This window comes from Chenopodium album, chromosome 6 (genome assembly GCF_948465745.1).
Source record: "Chenopodium album chromosome 6, dcCheAlbu1.1, whole genome shotgun sequence".
Classification (NCBI taxonomy): Eukaryota; Viridiplantae; Streptophyta; class Magnoliopsida; order Caryophyllales; family Amaranthaceae; genus Chenopodium; species Chenopodium album.
In genome coordinates this window covers 16872603-16892697 of record NC_137839.1, presented here as the reverse complement: position 1 = coordinate 16892697, position 20095 = coordinate 16872603, and the positions used below count along the sequence as shown (strand labels likewise).

Here is a 20095-nt window from a genome sequence, read left to right as displayed (position 1 = left end):
AGCATGCAATTAGAACAACTATACGTGAAATAAAAATAATTCCTAAGCATAGCTAGAAACCAACACTGAGAAATACAAAATACAAAAAAAAAAAAAAAAAAATGTAATACCCACAAAATAATTCCTAAGAAAATAATTTATGTTGGGTAAGCGTTAATCAATGGCTTCCATACTCAAATTAAATTCAACTCTGCTAAATGCCATTAATAAAATTTCAGCATAATTAACCCATAATTCCTTAATCAATAACTCATAAATAACCAAAGAATTCTTCAAACAAATAAACAGATAAATCAAGTGCCAATTACTGATATGACACAAATGAAACAAATGGTAAAATTGCAAGAATCAAGAAAATTGAAAAAAGAGAAAAGAAGGCATACAAGGAGAAGCGAAGAGAACACAATCAGCTTTGAGAATTTTCCGGCTAAAAGCTTCAACGATTGGAGGGTAAGTACTGTCAACCTCAAGATTAGTGTTGATTATCGGCAATGGCGAAATATCGATGTAATTGATTTTCATTGTTTGTATTGACTCTGAACTTACCGTCATTGCTGAATTCATTCAAGTGTTGAAAAACTACTCCCTCCGTCCCTAAATTGCATTCCTCTTTGGAAATTTACATGGGAATTAAGGAGGAAAGAATAAGACAAATAACAATAATTAGATAATGCAATGGGAAGTACAAAATATTAAATAATGGTTTTGAGTAAAACAAAGATAGATTAGTGATTACTCATGACATGTCATCAATGCTATGCAAAAAAAAAAAAAAAAAAAGGACCAATCACATGCTCCTAATTGAAAATTTTTAACCAATCATATTCATTGTAATTTTGGCACAAGGATTCTGAAAACATTAGCCAACCAAACATTAATAGTGGAATGTAAATACATTAGTTATACATTAAAAGTACAACTGAAAAAGAGAGTGTATTTGGGATATTTAGAAAAAAACTTACTAAAAATAGAAAGGTGGAATGTAATTTTGGAATACCCAAAATAGAAAGGAGGAATGTAATTTAATTTAGGGACGGAGGGAGTACAAAATTGTACAAAAAGTACATTAGCACATGGAAAAACAAGGACTTTTGAGTAGAGCTGTCAATTCGGGTAAATGGGTCGGGTTTGAGTCGGGTTAGTGTGGGTCGGGTCATCTCGGGTCGGGTCAGTACGGGTTAATGTCGGGACCTATGCGGGTCGGGTTCGGGTTGGGTCATGCTTGAGTCGGGTCACGTTGGGTCATACATCTTATCGGGTTTGGGTCGGGTTTAGGTCGGGTCAATAAAAGGTCGGGTTACATTCGGGTCGGGTGAAAAACAGGTCGGGTAACATTCGGGTTTTTACGGGTTTAAACGAGTTAGGGTCCTGTTCGGGTTCGAGTCGGGTTCGGTTCAAGTAAATTATTTGCGGGTTATAATCAGGTCGGGTCATTATCGGGTTCGGTTCAAGTCAATAATTTGCGGGTTATAATCACGTCGGGTCATTTCCTAGTCGGGTCATTCTCGGGTTCGAGTCGGGTTCGGTTCAAGTCAATAAATTTTTTTTTGATTTTTTTTAAAGCTCCAAATCAAATTGCATAATTTAAAACATTTAAAAATATATTAAAATAAACAAGTGAATACTAAAATTTGAAAAAACGGATCAATAAAAGGATTATAAGTAGTTATATGGAAGTTCATTTTGAAGATAAATTTAGAAAAAAAAAAAAAAAAACATTTGGCTGATTTAATTAGACAAAATCACTATCATCGATTCACCTCATATAGCCTCAAATGCGTTTAAATTCGGGTTAGTAATAGGTCGAGTTTAAATTCAGATTAGTAATAGGTCGAGTTTAAATTCGGGTCGGGACAATAACAAGTCCGGGTTGAATTTGGGTCGGATCAATAACAAGTCGGGTTGATTTCGGGTCGGGTTTGTAACAGGTCGGGTTTAAATTCGAGTCGGGTTAGGAACGAGTCGGGTTAGTAACAGGTCGGGTTAAATTCGGGTTTTGACGGGTTAAATCGGGTTTGGGTCATTCTCGGGTTCGGTTCAGGTCAATAATTTATGGGTCACATTCGGGTCGGGTCCTCTCTAGGTCGGGTTATGGTCTGGTCTCAAATACTCGGGTCAACTCGGGTCTAGGGTTGGTTTCAGGTCGGGTTAGGTCGGGTTCGGGTCACCATTTTTTTCGGGTTCAGACGGGTTAGGGTTAGGGTTGGGTTAGGGTCGGTATTTCGGGTCGGGTCAGCTTTTGACAGCTCTACTTTTGAGTATAAAAATTGTAAAATAAGGGTAATTTTGTCCAAAATTTATGACCAAAATAGGAAAGATACTAAATGTAAAGATTAAAAAGGAAAACTCTAAATGAAAACATAAAAAACATTTTGGAACGGAGGGAGTATGTGTGAAAAAACAAGGGTATGTTGGGTATTTATAATATGAACCCAAATAATTTTTTTCCTAAAAAGAAAATGATGCAATATTTGTGAAACTTCCTAAAAATACATGTGGTGAAAACTGCAATAATAAAAAAAAGGAAATTTTTTAAATTACCACCTAAAAATGTAACCATTTTCTAAGTAACCACCCATTAAATATTTTATTTTAAATTATCATCCCTTAAATTAAATAAATGCTTAGATTACCACCCATTTCAAAAAATCGGTGGATTTTTCGTATGTGGGCCCCGCCTAACACTTATTTTGACCCTTTTGACTTATTTTTTTTTTCCACATTTTTTCTCTTTAAAGCACTCTCCTAACTCCAATTCACGTTTTTTCTCTTTTAAATTTGGTTGAATTTGGGGATGAAAATGTGAATTAAAATATAGAGAGCGTTTTTAAGGAGAAAAATCGGGGAAAAAATAAGTCAAAATGGTTTAAATAAGTGTTAGGTGGGGCCTACAGACGAAAAATCCACCGAATTTTTGAAATGGGTGGTAATCTGAGCATTTATTTAATTTAAGGGGTGGTAATTTAAAATAAAAAATTAAACGGGTGGTTAGTTCGAAAATGGTTATATTTTTTAGTGGTAATTTAAAAATTAACCTAAAAAAAATAAAGTAATAAAAAAACATCATCGGATTCAAATTGCACCCACCAAGCAGACAAACATCCTGTCAGAAGTTCAATTCCAATCATCGGCGATTCATCTAATCTCACTACAAAAATGTCAAAAATAGTGGTGATTTTCGACTTCGATCGATCAATAATCGATGAAGATAGCGATCGTTGGGTGATTACCAACATGGGTCTCACTCCTCTATTCAATCAGCTCTATTCCACTTTGCCATGGAACTCTCTCATGGTCAGTCCCCTTTTCACAATATCTTCTCTTCATTCATATAAATTCATATTATTAAGTATATAGGTACCACCAATTGTATATTGATAGTCTTTGATCGATTTATGATCGAATCCCGTCTACATCATTGACCTTTTGTGGCTTGTGTAATTTTATAAAAAACAATAAGAATATATGTGAGGTTTACAGTTGATTTCATTAGTTTACAATTGATTGAGGTTTGTAGCATCGAAATTTATACAGAATAGGATGATGGAGGAGCTTCATATTCAAGGGAAAACAGTTGAAGATATTGGAGACTGTTTAAAGCAAATGCCATTACATCCGAAGATAATATCAGCAATTAAATCTGCTCATTCTATGGGGTAGAATTATCAATTATGCTCATATAAATAAAATAGGGTTTTCCCTGTAATTGGGGTTTTCAGTTTTTTGAATTTGACCAACAATTATTGAATTATTAAGGTATAATGTGAAGCTTATGGTTGTAATATTTGTGGCTTTAGGTGTGAATTGTGGATTGTAAGTGATGCGAATCAATTTTATATCAAGACGATATTGGAACAATATCACTTGTTAGGGTTCTTCAAAGAAGTAATAACGAATCCAACGTTTGTTGATGATGAAGGGAGGTTTCGGATTATGCCGTATCATGATTCCAAGTTGCTTCCTCATGGATGTAATCTTTGCCCTCCCCACATGTGCAAGGTATGTGTTGCTTATGTGACTTTAGTTGATAGATTGTAGATTTTGTAGGAATGCTAAATATGAGTATGATCACATTACAAAGCATATGATTTTAATCATCATTGGATGTTCTGGACTATTTTTTTTCCCACAAACTGAAGGTAGTTGCTAAGGGAAATTATTGAATATTTATTGCAAAACAAATATGTTTCCTATTTCCGAACATTTTAACAATGCTCTACTATTTATACTTCCTCCGTCCCTTAATTAGATTCCTACTTCTCTCTGTTATGTGAGGATTAAATGTTAGAAATAGGAATCTAATATAGGGATGGAGAGAGTAACTTAATACTTATGTTTCACTGTGTTACTGTACTAGGAACATTGGTAGACAATTGAGTAGTTACTGGACTTAGGAATTCCACTTCCAATATTTTAGATATGAAGAGGGTATAATTATGCTTAAAGTTTGGTTGTGTCTCTTTGCTCTTGATTGGTTTTATATTTCTCAAGTTGTAGTTTGTGCTTCATGATACTATTGAAATGCCAAACCAACAGGTACCGTCTCTACTCCGATAGTATTGTCCCATCACTAATCAATGCCATTAGCCCATTACTTTCAACCTAAAAGGTTTGATAAAGATATGATTTTGGATTATTTGTTCAAATGACAAACCATCATATTGAACTCTAAATCTTCAATTATTTACCTTGCATGATTCAGTATCTTCATTTTCAATCTCCAACGCTTTGTATGGAATTTGCATACGCAAGAGAAACCAAACTGTCACCAAAACAAGGGAAAGTTCTCAGCTTTACAAAAATTTTGACAAAATTGAGTTTTACCAACAATAAGTAGAAAGAGGGTAAAAAATAAAAACTAAGCTATGCTCAATTTAATACCTTAAACAGGTTAAAAACCCACTTATCAGAGGGTGACAAGAGCAGAAGAATGGAAGGAGTGTGATGATGGTGAGAAGTATTTATATGGAGAGGTTTCATAAGAATGAGTTAAGCCATATGCCCATGTAACCATAAGAAAGATTTCTGAATCCGTAGAAAAGTTAAATATGCTTCTGTTTATAAGCTTTGGTGAAAAAATTGTGATATGGGAAAAGGAAGGGGTAAGAGCTAGAGTGTGATGATGCTATGAGAAGTGACTAATCAGAATAATGGTGCAGAGTGGAAGAGCAGGGAAAAGGTAGAATAAGGTTTTGAGTGTGATGATTTGGGAATGGCAAGTCACGATGTATTGCTTACAAAAATATAATATGAAATTCTGGATGAACCTTTTATGTGGGTAAGAAGTAATAAAAGGAAAAGAAAATTGAAAAGAAGAAAGAATGAAAGAATGAAAGAAAACAAAAAAAGGGAGGTGAATGAAAGCTTCTATTTGAATTTGTGGTGAGCAGATGCTATCTAACAGGATCTGAAATTACTCACTACAAAATGGCCGTTGCTAGCCCCTCCATCCCTGTTTAGAGGTGCTTGTAAGGGAGTCACTAGAAGCACCACATAGCAGTTAGTTTGTGGTAGGATGGAGGAGAGTGTTTTTTCTTATTCCTCCTTTAAAAGGATGTTTTTTTCAGCCTCCAAAGGATTCTGGGATTTTGTCACATTGAGGTTTTGGCTATGGACATAATAGTACCTTTGTTTCCAAATTAGTTATAACCAAGTGAAGTTTTGCCAATTATCATAGCTTCAGCTCCAGAGTTGTAAACATGCTAAAGTAGTTACTCTAGAAGAAAACAAAAACACCCTAAAAAGGCATGATGCTTCAAGCCCCTCATCCTATGATGGTTGTAGTTTAAGTAAGATAATAGGAATGTTGAGGATTTCGATGCCAAAGAACTACTACTCTCATTAAACTTTAAAGATAAGACATCAAATTTACGCCATCATGGCCTCATGGGTCCATAAACAAATGCTTGCCAAAACTCAAATAATTAATTTCAACACACTCACCCCCCCCCCCCCCCCCCCTTTTTTTTTTTTTCATGTTTAGCCTCCAATGCATAACATATTGGCCTTATTTAATAATCCACTGTTATTTCACTTAGCTAGTATGACTAAGTGTTGTTATTGGTTGTTTCTAACTATGTTTGGTACAATCGATTGATTGGTTGTTGACTGTACAAAATGACCTTTAAAGACATTGAAATATTTTATTATCTTTTTAAAAGTAGGGATAGAAAGGTAACTAGTAGGAAAAATTTACAAAATATAAGAGCATCTTTTCATTTTTGGCGAAAATGCTGGCTTTTTATCCAAGTGAAAAATCATTGTCCAAACGAGTTTTGACTAAACATTGAAGGAGAATTGAACATGATGTCTAATTAGGGAAACCAAAAAAATTAGGAAATAGGGGTTTGCATAGCCTTTCCCTTTCTTTAATCCCTCTCCCAAAACAATCAACCTTAATTTTCTTCCTTTAACACTGTTGAGCAACATCAAGTTTTCTTCCTGAAGTTATTGTAAGGCATCCTTCAGCTTTAACTTGCTGTATAAATTTTCAGTTCAAATATCTTCTAAATCTTGAGGTTAGGAATATAAGTACCGTTTGTCTATTCTAGGGAACTCACCATCTAAGATTAAGTATTAAGGGCTTCTTTTATTAACATATGGGATCCACTGCTGCCAGAGAGTAGTAATATCTCCCGTAAATTTTCCCAGGTGGTCTATTCCTTTCCAATCTTCCTACGTTAACTGGAGTCTGGAGCATTCCGGATTTTCTGATTTTAGCCAAACTAGTATCTTATTCATCATAAGAGCCAAATTTCAGCTATATTATTGGGGTGATCTTCCAAATTCTCGTTGTCCAAGGCTATCAATCTTTATCACTACTAAGCAGCCTACTAAAAACATTAAAGCATGTTTTGATTTGTAGGAAAATGCTTTATATGATTTGTCTTTAGATCTGCAATAGATTAATAATTTAATATCCAACTTGCAGTTACCGTATAGAAATCCCAAGAGTTTATATTAAATAGAGATCTCAAATACATGTATGCAATTGGTGCTTGCAAACATTGTATTTCATTGGTATAAGTGAAGACAGATTTTTGATATCTGGTAGCTTCTTTAGACCTGCAATAGCTGATGATGACCTATTTGAGGAGATTAAAGCATATCTGTTGTTTTATCAATGGCGAGTTTAATTGGAATTCCCTTAACTTACTGTTAATTCTCGGCCACCATATATGCTTACTCATTTAATCAATTTTTGCAACTTCTATCAGGGACTGATTCTTGAGCGTATACAAACTTCTGCTGAAGAAAACGGGAAAGGTACTACCATCTATATTGGTGATGGTGGAGGTGATTACTGCCCAAGTTTGAAACTCAGAGGAAATGATCATGTCATGCCGCGGAAGAATTTTCCTTTGTGGAAGCGTATCAACAGCAACCCTTCCCTCGTCAAGGCCAGTGTCCATGACTGGAGCAATGGAGAAGAGCTTGAATCTACCTTACTCCATCTTATAAGTACAGTTGATGGAAACCCTTCCTTATGCGCTTCTACTGAGTTCGATTTAACGAGCAAGGTCCGGAGTAAACCTGCAGCAACCATTGAATTATGTCATAGTCTATGACCCTCCTTGGATTTTTGACAAGCATTTTTATGTAAGTCATCAAATGTCAAGTATTTGCTGAATCATCATTGAACTGATAAACTTTGCATCACATAGAAACTGGAAAGAAAACACATGTTATACAACTTATTATTCCCATAAAGGATATTTTCATTCACATGTATGTCAACTTTAAGATTATAGCAACTGATTTCAAATTGTAGACTCTAAATTTGTGTGCTTACTTATCAAAACTTATATCTCGAGATTGAGGTGGTGAAGTAGTGATATCACTCCTCAACTTGAATTCATTTGGTATAAGCCGGTATCAAATGTTATGGGGCTCATTTGATGGATGATGTATTTCTCAATGAACACTGAATTTACATAAAACATCCAAAACCTAGCTTAGAAAAGCTATAATAATTAAATGATTAAATTCATGTAATCATGCATAATTTCATAATAGACACAGAATTCCCGCCAGCTTTGAGTATTCAACGGTCACACTACAGCCACTTCCTTTTTTACCAGCCAAATGATTATGTAAATATCAAGTAGGAATTGAAGTACATTAAACTATTCTAATCTATAATAATAAGGGCGGGGTGAGAATCGATCCCATGATATCCTGAAATCGGGAGAGAAGCTGTAACCGCTTATACTAATATATATATACACATTTGGTAACCACTCATAAATTCATGCTAGGATAAACGTAGAATAAACTTTGACAGAGTTGCAAAGTATATCCTACTCAATTCGAACAGCCTAACAATTTATTTGGACATTATTATAAATTAATTTTTTTTCAAATTCTTAGATTACAAAAAAAATGTAGGGGAATGAAGTTAAAGATAAGGAAGAAAAGAACAGCAAATACAAACATGATGCCAGCTCAGACAAAAAATGGACCCACCAAAAGACAACAATGATTGGTGCCCACCAAATATAATTCGGCCACAAAAGAAATGTTGCTTAAGCACCAATCACGGCTTTCCCAAAAACAGACAACAATGACACCGCACATATACACTGCTTATTGCCTTCCATGTGAACTGTTGCCCAAAATATTCATGCATACCTTAGTTTTACTTTCATTATACTTCATCTACAGTTCCAGATAAGCTTAACCATTTTGTTCGCCGAATTATCAGCTTGTTATCGTTTGATTGAACATAGGAGGTATGTTGAAGGTGATTGGCCGAGCAACTTTCTATTGGGGTGATTTGTTAAGCAAATTACTCCATGATTTATGCAATACTCCGCTCGAGGAATTCTTCCTGTGTTTTTTTATGTAAACCCAAAAGTAACAAACTATTTATGCAGATTAAAACTGAAAGAAATTAAAGGAGCTTCTTTGATTTGATATATGAAGTAATTTGTTTGATTGAAGACTCAAAGTGATGGATTTGAATGTGTTGGAAAGAAATACAAGTATTTTGTGAATGAAGAAAAGTATTAACAGTCCCACCAGAGGCAGTAAAAACTCATAAATATGCTCTTTCATTATTAATTTCTCGCCATCATAAATGGAGTTCTATAGATTTACAAGCAAATAACCATTGTCCGTTCGTTTATGAATGACTACAAATGAATGAATAATCCCTCCCTATTTATATATATTTATGTTCCTTTCTATCAAAAACAATCCTACATATCTACAACCTTCCAACTACGACCCTCATTCGTGATCCAAAAAATAATGAAAAAATTACAACAGAAAGAGTGGGAAATGCAGGGACATACACCCTGAATATCACCCATTGCTATGACTGCAAAGAAATGCGAGTCTTTATTGGTTTCAGCTTCAATCCCATGCTTTCGGGAGAAAGCAACTCTGGAGAGATGCACGATGGGCTGAGAGGACTTCTCGGGCTTCCACTTAGCTGAGATGGCCGGTAGAATCCGTATCCCATGAGGAAGTACTCCAATGGTATCAGCATTGCATGAGGCTGCTCCTCTGTTACCATTGATCCACAAGCTTGTACCTACAAAGATCAACCCTGTGTAAGCAACTCTACCATTGTGTACTTCATTTTACTAACAGGATAAAATAATTCCTTTATGATTTGTTCACATGATAAGATGGTCAAAAAAGTCATCCCTTTGCGTAAGTTCTTGATCAAAAAGCACCTATGTCCCTCTAAAAGCGACACAAGTTTCAGTGTATCACCATACACCCAACTTAGATTCCTAAAGCTGCATGTCTTGCACCCTCTCCCCCCTTGGCCCTAGTGAACTTGAAATTTAAAGGTTCATAAAATCTATTGTCCCAAATGTCAGACTAACTTGGCTTAAACTGGTTTCTAAATTGAAAGTTGGACGTTCTCTATGCAATCTACCAAAATGAGATAATCTTGGAAAAAAATTTCTCGACCTCAGTTAACCACAAGACAGATGAGTTTCAAGTGAGCTAGGTTCCATGTACATACCTCAACCAATGCACTGCATCTTTTGTCTAGTTTTGAAATCATGTGAAGAGCCTCCGCGTGAAAAGATGATTCATCCCCAACAAAAATCAGTGTCCGACATTTTAGTTTTTTCAATCCTTCACTGATGTCAGGTCTCCTGCTTATTTAAACAAAAAGGGAAAAAACAAAGGATTAGAAATGTTGAGAGTAATTCATAATACGGTGGAAGCTTGACAAGCAACGTTTGCTATAGAACTTACCCATTCATTGTTTCAAGAAACCGTAAAACATTAATGCTCTGCCTCTCATCTAGCAACTGAAAAGACAAGGAGCCAGTAAACATGTCATGGTCTAAGAAAATACAAAGTAGAAAGGAAAAAGAAAAAAGCACCAGAGAGAATACTGACCCTTCGGCATGCTTGAACTATGTCTGATTCCGGGAGTTCTGCATTTCCACGAACTTCCTGCATATGGAAAAGTATAAAATTAGCTACTGCAAGGTAAATAATAGTGTGGACTAGAAACAATTAATTACTACCTTACTGAAGTAGCGCTTCAGCAGACATTCCTTCACCAAGCCACATATCCCATAGAAGTAAAGCAAGTTTGACAAAACCTGTAAATTATTAAATTGAATCAGATTAATACAGTATAGAACATGAATCATATTGTGAAAGATATAACTTATGACAAGAGGAGGAAAAGAACCTTATTATACAACCATTCAGTCCATGAAGGTCCTTTGCACAAAGGTGAAACAAGTATCAAACCAAGAACACGATCTTTGTACTTCAGCTGCAACACCAATAACCCTTGTTAACCAGACAGATTAGCTTAAGAAATTATTCAAAAACCTTAAAAGTATATGCAAACAACATACAGCAAATAGGGTAAGTATGTAAGCTCCTGCTGTCACGCCCATACACATCACTGCACCAAGCCTAGACAAGAACAACTGTTGTCAGAATTAACTTAATTGGAGCAAAGAAAACAACTACAAGCAACAGCACCAGAGAACAAAAATCAGCTGACACACACATAGTCCTAGCTTACCCAAAAAAGTTGAGAACCTCAAGAATTTGATCAGCTAAATCTTCAGCTGATGGCACAGGTTTATCTGGACATAAAGCAGCAGCTCCCAACTGCAAGAACTCTTGACAAGAGTTTCATAAGGTAAATGTGAATAATAGAATAACCAAAGTCATCTAAAGAAGAACGTCTCACGATTACAGGAAGAAAAAAGACGGATAAAAGCAGAAGACAGTATATATGAAGATTTACAGACCTCGTGTCCAGGAGGGCTGATATGATAAATGCAAAAGTTGTGGAGCAGCAAAGAAGCGGCCTCAGGAAAAAAGAATAATCCTTGGAAACAAGACATGTCTGTTCAATAGTCACAAGACATTACACATATAAGAACAAAGGCAGTAAGGTTACAGACCAATATTAAAAAATTAAGATGAGGAGGAGATGAAGAAAGGGATCGCAAATCACGTCATGACAATGATCCTTCCATTACAAAGATTTGCAAGTAAGAAATAAACAACACATTACAATACTTACGATTCAAAGCCAAATCAGGATATGTAACCAACGCTGGCTTATCTCTGTCTCCGTACACAATGACAGACACAGGGCCGCATCCTGTTTGTACGTGGTATTCCTGCAATCGAAATTTACCATACTGCATCATTAAAAGCAACAGAGGACTCACAAAACAGGGATGAATTATGAGAAATGGGTATCTCAGTTTGAAAATTAGTGCTAATTGCCAGAAAATCACTATAAGATAATGCACAACCTAAATTAAAGGAAAAGAATGGACACTTAGATACAGTCAAAAGAAATAATTTGTCATGATATTACTTTGATTAAAAAAATAAAATTATAGCAATATCCATAACTTCTTGTTATGTGATAGAAAACAAAAGCAGGAATAACAGATAGAATTTCACTCAAAAGTGGCTTACCATGTGCAACAATGCAACTAATTCTCTGACTACTTCCAGAAACAAAACTAGATCTATACATACAACTTCAGTCTTATACTACAGAATAATGTCACCCTACTCTTTCAATCACTTCTATAAGAGGCTAAGAATCAAACTCAGAAACATTGTGCTTTACTTCAAATTTTAACCAAACTATTGCATTATAAAGTTGCTACTTTGCTGGGGAAATTAAAAGTAAAAGAAGAGAATAAAAGTGATGATGACAGATTCTATAAAAAGCTGACATTATATTATAAGGGAAAAAACATTTACTGATATGAATAATTGTTTATAAAGTCAAAAGCATATAGCATAGATTATAGAATAATGTAAATTCAAGAGCATTAGCTGTTTATTGTCTTATGTAGTCAGAGTATCATCAAGCAATACAATTACTCCCTCGTCCTCAATTAATCGTCCTGTTAGGCTTAAGCGTGCATATTACATATGACAAAAGGTAATCAAAACCCAAAAATCGAAACCCGATAATGATATTTCCAAATGTAATTAGAGTGACAATTACAGCAACAAAACTAATAAATTTCAATAATTACCAACCTCATTGAATTTCCCAACATAACATAAAACAAGAAAAGTCAGCAATTCAGGGAAAAGAGCTATCCTAGCAAAATTCAAGTAGAATTCTAGTAAAACAACACAAATGGTATAAAATTACAAACACATGACTAAATTAAGAATTTCAAAGAACAAATTATCAGACATTAAAATTCCAAAAATGGTGGGAAGGAATCACAAAATTAAAACTCCTAAACTAGCATATTGCCAATCGTTGTACAAATTCCAAATTACGGGTTTTTCAATCAAGAAATTCAATGCATTTTGGGGATAAAAACCAACCTAGAAATGGGAAATTCAATATACCCAGAAAAATTCCACAAGATCCAAAAAAACCCAGTTCCTAAAACAAATTTAAAAACCAGAAAAGACATAAATCCAGAAATGCAAGAACAATACCACTCAAAAAAAAAAAAAAAAAAAAAAAAAATTCCCAGAAAACAAACAATCAAGATTACACATTTACTCAAAAAATCAATAAATTAAAGAAAGAATTAAAACCTTTCCACCAAGATAAATAGTTTCCATATCAACAGAAACTGAATCACTGCCGCAAAATTCCCCCATTTTTAATTACAATTGAATTAGTTTAGAAGGGGGCTCTGAAAGCCGCTTCTAATGGTGACACCCCAAAACTTTGCCCAGTTTCTCTCTCCTGTATTTTTTGATGAGCTTGAAGAAATTCAGACCTCAAAAGCTTTTAGATTGATTAAATCATGTACAAAGTTTCAAACTTTCTCTCTCTAAAATTTTGTGTGTGTTCAACTTTCTCTCTCTAAAAGCTCCGAAGATCCCTGCGGATTAATCTCCCACCGACGCCCTTTTGTAATTTTTTCTCTCAATAGTTCTCCCTCGTTATGACAAAGTGATTTTCTCTCTTCATTTCATCCAACCTTATTAAATACTAGACCTCGATTTATTTTTATTTTATGAAAAATGTTATACGAACTTATATGTAAACATTGATTAAATACATTCTAAAATCAATTGATTATTGATGTAGTGATGATTGAGACTGCGCTTGGTAGGGATGACTCGTGTTCAATCCCCCGCAACAACAACTGAGAGGGAACTTGAACCTAGTAATTTAAAGAGTGAATTGGGTGAAACACAAAAAAAAAAAAAAAAAAAATAATAATAATAATAATAATAAATTTAATTAATTAAAAACACTCTACAAAATTATTTAAATAAGGAAATTATGACAAAAACACATTAATTACTACAAATAGCATTAGCCTTATTTTAATTTATTTTATTTTGAAACATTTCAAATTTTTAATTGTAAATTTGTAAGGCAAAAGCTAACGAACGCCCCGGGGAGTTGGATAAGCTAGCTAAAAATGGAAAGATTAAGGGCATGTTCACATTTACTTAATTTCAGTTCAGCTTAGTTCAGCTCCAATCAATTCAGTTTAGTTTAGCTCCAATCAGTTCAGTTCAATTCAGTTCAGTCAACTCCTTATTTCCCTCTCTCATAAAATATTCAGTTTAGCTCAGTTAAGTTCAAATCAGCTCCAATCAGTTCAGCTCAATTCAGTTCACTTCAAATCAGTAAATTTGAACAGGTCTTAAATGAAAATAAACATTAATTACCCCGATTGACGCGTGATTTTGTCATGCTTTCCCAAATTAATATCACTTTAGGTAATGTTTTAAATGCTTAACGAACGCCCCGGGGGCATTCGTTAGCAAGATCCAATTTGTAATACCTTGTTTATTTATTACAAAATTTATTATATTTATTTAATTTAAGTATCTCACTTTAGCTATTTTTTTAATTCACCTTATTTAAAGACCATATTACTTATTTCATATCACATTAAGAAAAATAAGTTTATATCTAATTTATCATTTTATTTGCGATTTTTTGTAGCTTTAATTTCATGATAAAAAAAAAATTAGGAAAATTGCATATTAAGCCTTGTAAACTAACTTCACTTTATCTTATTTTTGCTAAACAGAAAGTATATATTATAACTGAAAATGAATTACTTTTGCTGAACTTAAATTATTTTTTACTAAACGGAAGATAATCTACTAAGTAATTAACTTGTTCTTAATGAAATGAAATTATTTTAGTGGTTCTCTATTGTATTTCTTCTTCTAAATTACTGTTTTTTTATTGAAATGAAATTTTTTTTGTTCAAATGGTTTTTTTTTTTAAGGTAAAGTGAACAAGTTATTACTCCCTTTTTTACTTAATCGTAATATTCTGTGAAGTATTTTTTAAGGTAAAGTGAACAAGTTCTTACTCCCTTTTTTTTTTAATGCATCACTTGGTTTTGCACATTTGCCGAGGTTCACTTTAATCATTAATAATTTAATTATATATTAGGTAAAAAATTAAATAAATTATAAAAATAGACATTGTAACCATTCCAACCATATATTTCCATCCACAATAACATTTTTTTTATACATTAGTAAAAGAAAAAATAAAATAAAAATCAAATCAAAGGTAATAATTAAATAATGTGAAATCCCAAGTGGTATATAAAAAACAGAGGGGGTAAAAAAAATACACATCAATACAAAATCTGATTAGAACTTATATGATATTTATTTTCTATTAATATACATTAAAAATTTAGTCAAATTAGACAATAATTAGATCACATTTAAAACATTATTTAGGTTTTAAAAAAAAGGTGAATTAAACATAACCTTAAATTGTATAGATTGAAGTTGTAGCTTTGGAGTTATATTCAAGTATATATAAAATTAATTATTAATATTTTGATTATGTAGTAGTTTTATTTTATAGATTTGATTGGTCATTTTAGATACGTATGTCTTATAATAATTTCCTAGAAAAAAAAATTATTATCAAGGCACTATTTTAATCTTGTTATTAAAATAAGCTAAGCTAAAGTGTGTTTTTATAAGTTTAATTTAGAAATAATTTCAGTTTTCTCAATTCAATTCACTACTAATGTAAGATCTATTAACATTGTACTAGTGCGATTCAAATTGAATAATAAGGTCAGATAAATGAAAATTAAATGAATCATTAGCATACCTTCATTGTTTTATTTTTAACTTAATTGAGATATTATTGAGTATCTGAACTTATTAACTTGTATAAAGCAAAGTCGCTGATTTGCTATAGTGGAGTACTTTTGAAATTAATTGTTTTGTTCATTTCATTTTATAAAATTATTCCATTAAAGGCATGTTCACATTTACTGAAATGAACTGATTTGAGCTAAATTGAATTGAACTGAACTGAACTGATTGGAGATGAATTGATCTGAAATGAATATTTTATAAGAGAAGAAAATTAGGAGTTGAATTGAACTGAACTAAATTGTACTGATTGGAGCTTAACTGAACAGAAATTAAGTTGAATTGAACAGACCCTAAGTTAAGTTTAAGTCGGGAATTTTAAAGTTACCTAAATTCAATTCACTACTACTCTCTCCATTTCTATTTGTTGATTACATTATGAATCATTTTGTGTGAGACAATGGTCAGAATGTAATAAAAAAAAAAAAGAAAAAAAAGAGAGAGAGAGAGAGAGAGTAGTAAATTCTAATAATTTTAGATACAAATCCAATAAAACTTGATGAATTAAACTCATGGAATATTATATTCTAAGAAAAATTAAAAATAGATAAATAAACAAAGAAAAACATTTTTTTTTTTTTTTTGTTTAAAAAAAGGTTAAACGACGGCGTTTGGGTCGGCTTGATAAAATTGTTGACCGTTGAGTTGGAGGCATCAATGTGTCCATTTTGTTGTTTAAAAAGAAAAAATGACTTTTTCAACCCCAAATAAAATTAATTAATTAAAAAAAAACATGAAGTGAAAATGACATGTTATGGTCCATACCAAGTAATGGTATGAGAATCCAAGTAATTTAGGCTGGATGAACTGTTAACAGTTGAGTAGCTTTTGGAAGGTTTTATTTATTAACACATTTTTTTAATTGATTTGAGAAAAATGCCAAAAATTTTAAATTCATAGTCGAATGTCTCTCTCTTAATATTTTTGTCATTTAAGACAAAATAAAAATTCTTGATTCTATCAAGACAATTTACAAACATAATAATACTCCTACTATGTACGAGTATAGGTAATGACCAAGTGTTTCTATCGGTTTTTTCCATGACTTTTCTACATATTGATGTGGTCACTATAAATTATTTTTGAACATTTAGGTTTAAGCCATATCACATGAATTTTTAGCACAAGAAATCATTATCTAACATACATTAATACATTATAAATATATGTCTCACATCACATGGCACACGGGTGATGCACGGGGCGAGTTATTATATGAGTAGATTATGTTATATTTTTATAAATAAAATTCATATTAAAACATCTCTTCTATATTTTTTATATTCTTATTATATGGAGTAGAAAAAAGTCCAATTGTCTAACATATATTATATATCTATGTCTCACAATCTCACATCACATGGCGCTCTTTGAAACATACAGTTTCATACACCATAGGAAAAATTGGCAGAAATAATCTCAACTTTGTCTCATTCTCTCAAAATAATTCCAACTTTGATTTATTTTTTAATAATCTCAACCGGTCAATTTACTTGTAATAACAAGTTGGCTAACATGTGTCAGCGTGTAAATGGCCAAAAAAAATTAAAATAAATTTTAAAAAAACACTAATAATTAACCGAAAAAAAACCACCAGCCCAACCACTTGCCTTCCCCCACCCCCGCCGAACTCTCCCGCCTCAGTTTCAGCCCACCGCCGCCTTTAGACCCATCCCCTTCCCCTTGCCGGCGTTTTCCTTCCCCCCTACACCCTAAACCACCAAAACACCCCATGAAACTCCCTAATTCACCTACATAACTCATCTGATCTGCTTGTTTGAAAAAAAATAATAATTCATATCTGATCTGATAAATAAAAAGAGCAAGCAATTTTCCAAAGACTCCGATTAAGTTGTTACAAGGCGATTGGAGGCAATTAAGCGATGAGGCAGGGGTTTTAGGGATTTTTTGGGGAAAGGATGGAGAAGGGTTTTGTGGTGGAGTTATGGTGGTTTAAAGGAAATGCAATGGGGTTTCAGGGTGGCTGTCGGGGCAAGGGGTAGGTCTCGGCCGGGTATGGGGGCGGCGACAGAGGGCTGGGTATGTGGGGGCAGGGAGGGTGGTCTGGGTGGTGGTGGTGGTGGTGGTGGTGGTGGTGGTTTTTATTAGTTTTAAATAAATAGTTATATTTATTTAATTAATAGTAACTAAAAATTTTTAAGTGTTAATTAGTGTTTTTAACCAATTACGTAGTGGCATGTGTAAGTTTTTATTTTATTTAAAAAATTACCTATTCAACTGATTACAGGTCACTTGGGAACATTAGAAGAAATTTCATATTAAAGTTCGGATTATTAAAAAATAATTCAAAGTTGGGATTATTGGATTATTTTGAGCGAATGATGGAAAGTTGGGATTATTCCTTTCAATTTTTCCTATGCTTTATGGCATGTAGCCATGTAGTATGCACTCTAACATTATCAATCTCAGTCGTCACTCCCTCTCACTTAATTAGGACCTGTTCACTTCAGCTTAATTTCAATTAAGTTCAGTTCAGCTCCAATCTTCAATTTAGCTCTTAATTTCCTTCTGTCGTAAAATATTCATTTCAGCTCAGTTAAGTTCCAATCGGTTCAGCTCAGTTCAGTAAATGTGAACAAGACATTAGCTACTAAACCATTGGCCAGCAATAGTTTTGTGGTGATTTGTTACATGCAACTCAAATATTTGAAAAATATAAGAACTCTAGTTATATTAATGCATTTGTGTGATTTTACAATTAATGTTCGATTTAATTATTTTCCTTGCGAACAAATTTATATGGGTAATGCATGGGGTACGGTCGAGTTATTACATAAACAAATTTTTTAATAAATTTGTTCTTTTTTACTTGACCCGTTTCTTTTATCACGCTTGCCAATACAAAACTTTAACGGTTAATAACTTTAATTCTCCATAATTAAAAACTATAAAAGTTATATACGTAGTATTATGATAGTATTTATTGAGACAAATTCAAAATGATCCAACATAAATATGTTTTTCCTTACATATTATTCACAAAACACGGTCAAAGGAGGGGTGGTGAATAGTGTAAAAATCAAAGCGGGTCAAGTAAAAAAGAACGAAGGAAGTATATTTTCTCTTTTTCTTTTTAGTTGACACGTTTCTTTTGTCATATTTGTCAATGCACAAATTCAATTATTAATATCTTTAGGGTTTTCTACATAGTACCCCTGAGGTATTCACTTTTCTAAGCTGTGCCCACCCATTTTCAAAATTCCACACTGTAACCCCAAACTACCTTTAGTGTCTATGATGTAACCCTGCCATTAAGTTGTCGTTAGCTATTACCGTTAGTTTTATGTTGCCTCCCTCACACCCTCACGACCCAGCCTTAACCACCCTAACTAACGCACCCAACCACCGCCACACCCAACAACCACCACACCTAGCACAACCGCCACACACCAACAACCATGAAGAAAATTGAACCTAACCCTAACCAACCCCACCACAGCCACTGCCGGCAGCAGCTATCGGCACTCCCATCCCCACCTACTCCAGCCGATGCACCACCTTAGCCCAACCCCAAACTCCGCGACTGACGCACCACCCTAGCCCAACCCAAACACCTCAGCCCCAACCACTGCCGCGCAAAACCACGCACTCCCCTTTTTACTCACCTATAAACGGCCAAATCGACCATTCGGGGTTTCAATGGTCGATTCCAGCCATTTTGAGGGTGAAAGGGTAAAGGATTGGAGTTTTTCCTCCTTCATCAGATTTTTGGTGGTCGAATCGACGACGAATTGCTGCTGTTCTTTCGGCGGTGCGTTGTGATGGGTGCGGTTCGCAGGGTGGGTGCGGTAGCTTGGGTGAAGTTCGGTGGCTTGGGTGAAGTTCGGTGGCTTGGGTGAAGTCCGGTGGGTGGTTCGCTGGGTGGGTGGGTTTGGAGGAGGGAATGGTTGGTGGTGCGTGGGTGGTTTTGCAGGAGGGAAGGTTTTTTTTTTTTTTTTTTTTTTTTTTTTTTTTAAAAAAAACAGATTTTTTAACAAAAGTTAACGGTGTTAACCTTAGGATTAGTGGGGGGTTACATCGCAGACACTAAAGGTAGTTTGGGGTTACAGTGTGGAATTTTGAAAATGGGTGGGCACAGCTTAGAAAAGTGAATATCTCAGGGGTACTATGTAGAAAACCCCATATCTTTAATTATCGATAAGCAAAAGGTATAAAAATTTGATATTTTAAATGTATACATTGTGATGAATTTAACAAGATCTCACTTGACTATATTTTTTTTTCATATATAAATCACAAAATGTGGTCAAAAGAAGGTGTATGAATAGTGCTAAACTTCAAACATGTCAACTAATAAAAAACGGAGATCGTATTCTTATACATAAAATCTATAATAGAATATCACTTCTATAATTTTTACATTCTTATTATACCGAATAGTAAAGTGCCCAATAGTTTAACACGCATAATATATCTATGTTTCACATATAACGCACTTATAAACATATACTATATGGTACGTACTCTAACATACATT

General features: G+C 33.7%; 2 protein-coding genes across 3 annotated transcripts; one reads left to right on the top strand and one right to left on the bottom strand.

Annotated features, from left to right (window-relative positions):
• Positions 1-3044: 3044 nt before the first annotated feature.
• LOC145634668 (thiamine phosphate phosphatase-like protein) lies at positions 3045-7569 on the top strand. Its single transcript, XM_081686071.1, has 4 exons — positions 3045-3294; positions 3535-3656; positions 3798-3999; positions 7218-7569. The coding sequence occupies exons 1-4, from the start codon at positions 3157-3159 to the stop codon at positions 7566-7568; spliced, it is 813 nt and encodes a 270-aa protein (XP_081542197.1). The 5' UTR covers positions 3045-3156; the 3' UTR covers position 7569.
• Positions 7570-9025: 1456 nt separating this feature from the next.
• LOC145635922 (protein NDL1-like) lies at positions 9026-13440 on the bottom strand. Of its 2 annotated transcripts, none has more exons than XM_081687295.1 (11): positions 13030-13440; positions 11525-11624; positions 11247-11344; positions 11015-11103; positions 10842-10902; positions 10670-10756; positions 10500-10577; positions 10369-10425; positions 10222-10277; positions 9983-10118; positions 9026-9538 (listed from the first exon to the last, which is right to left on the bottom strand). In XM_081687295.1, the coding sequence occupies exons 1-11, from the start codon at positions 13093-13095 to the stop codon at positions 9317-9319; spliced, it is 1050 nt and encodes a 349-aa protein (XP_081543421.1). In that variant the 5' UTR covers positions 13096-13440; the 3' UTR covers positions 9026-9316. The 2 variants fall into 2 exon arrangements, with proteins under 2 accessions (XP_081543421.1, XP_081543422.1); XM_081687296.1 differs by lacking the exon at positions 13030-13440 and adding an exon at positions 11932-12105.
• Positions 13441-20095: the final 6655 nt, after the last annotated feature.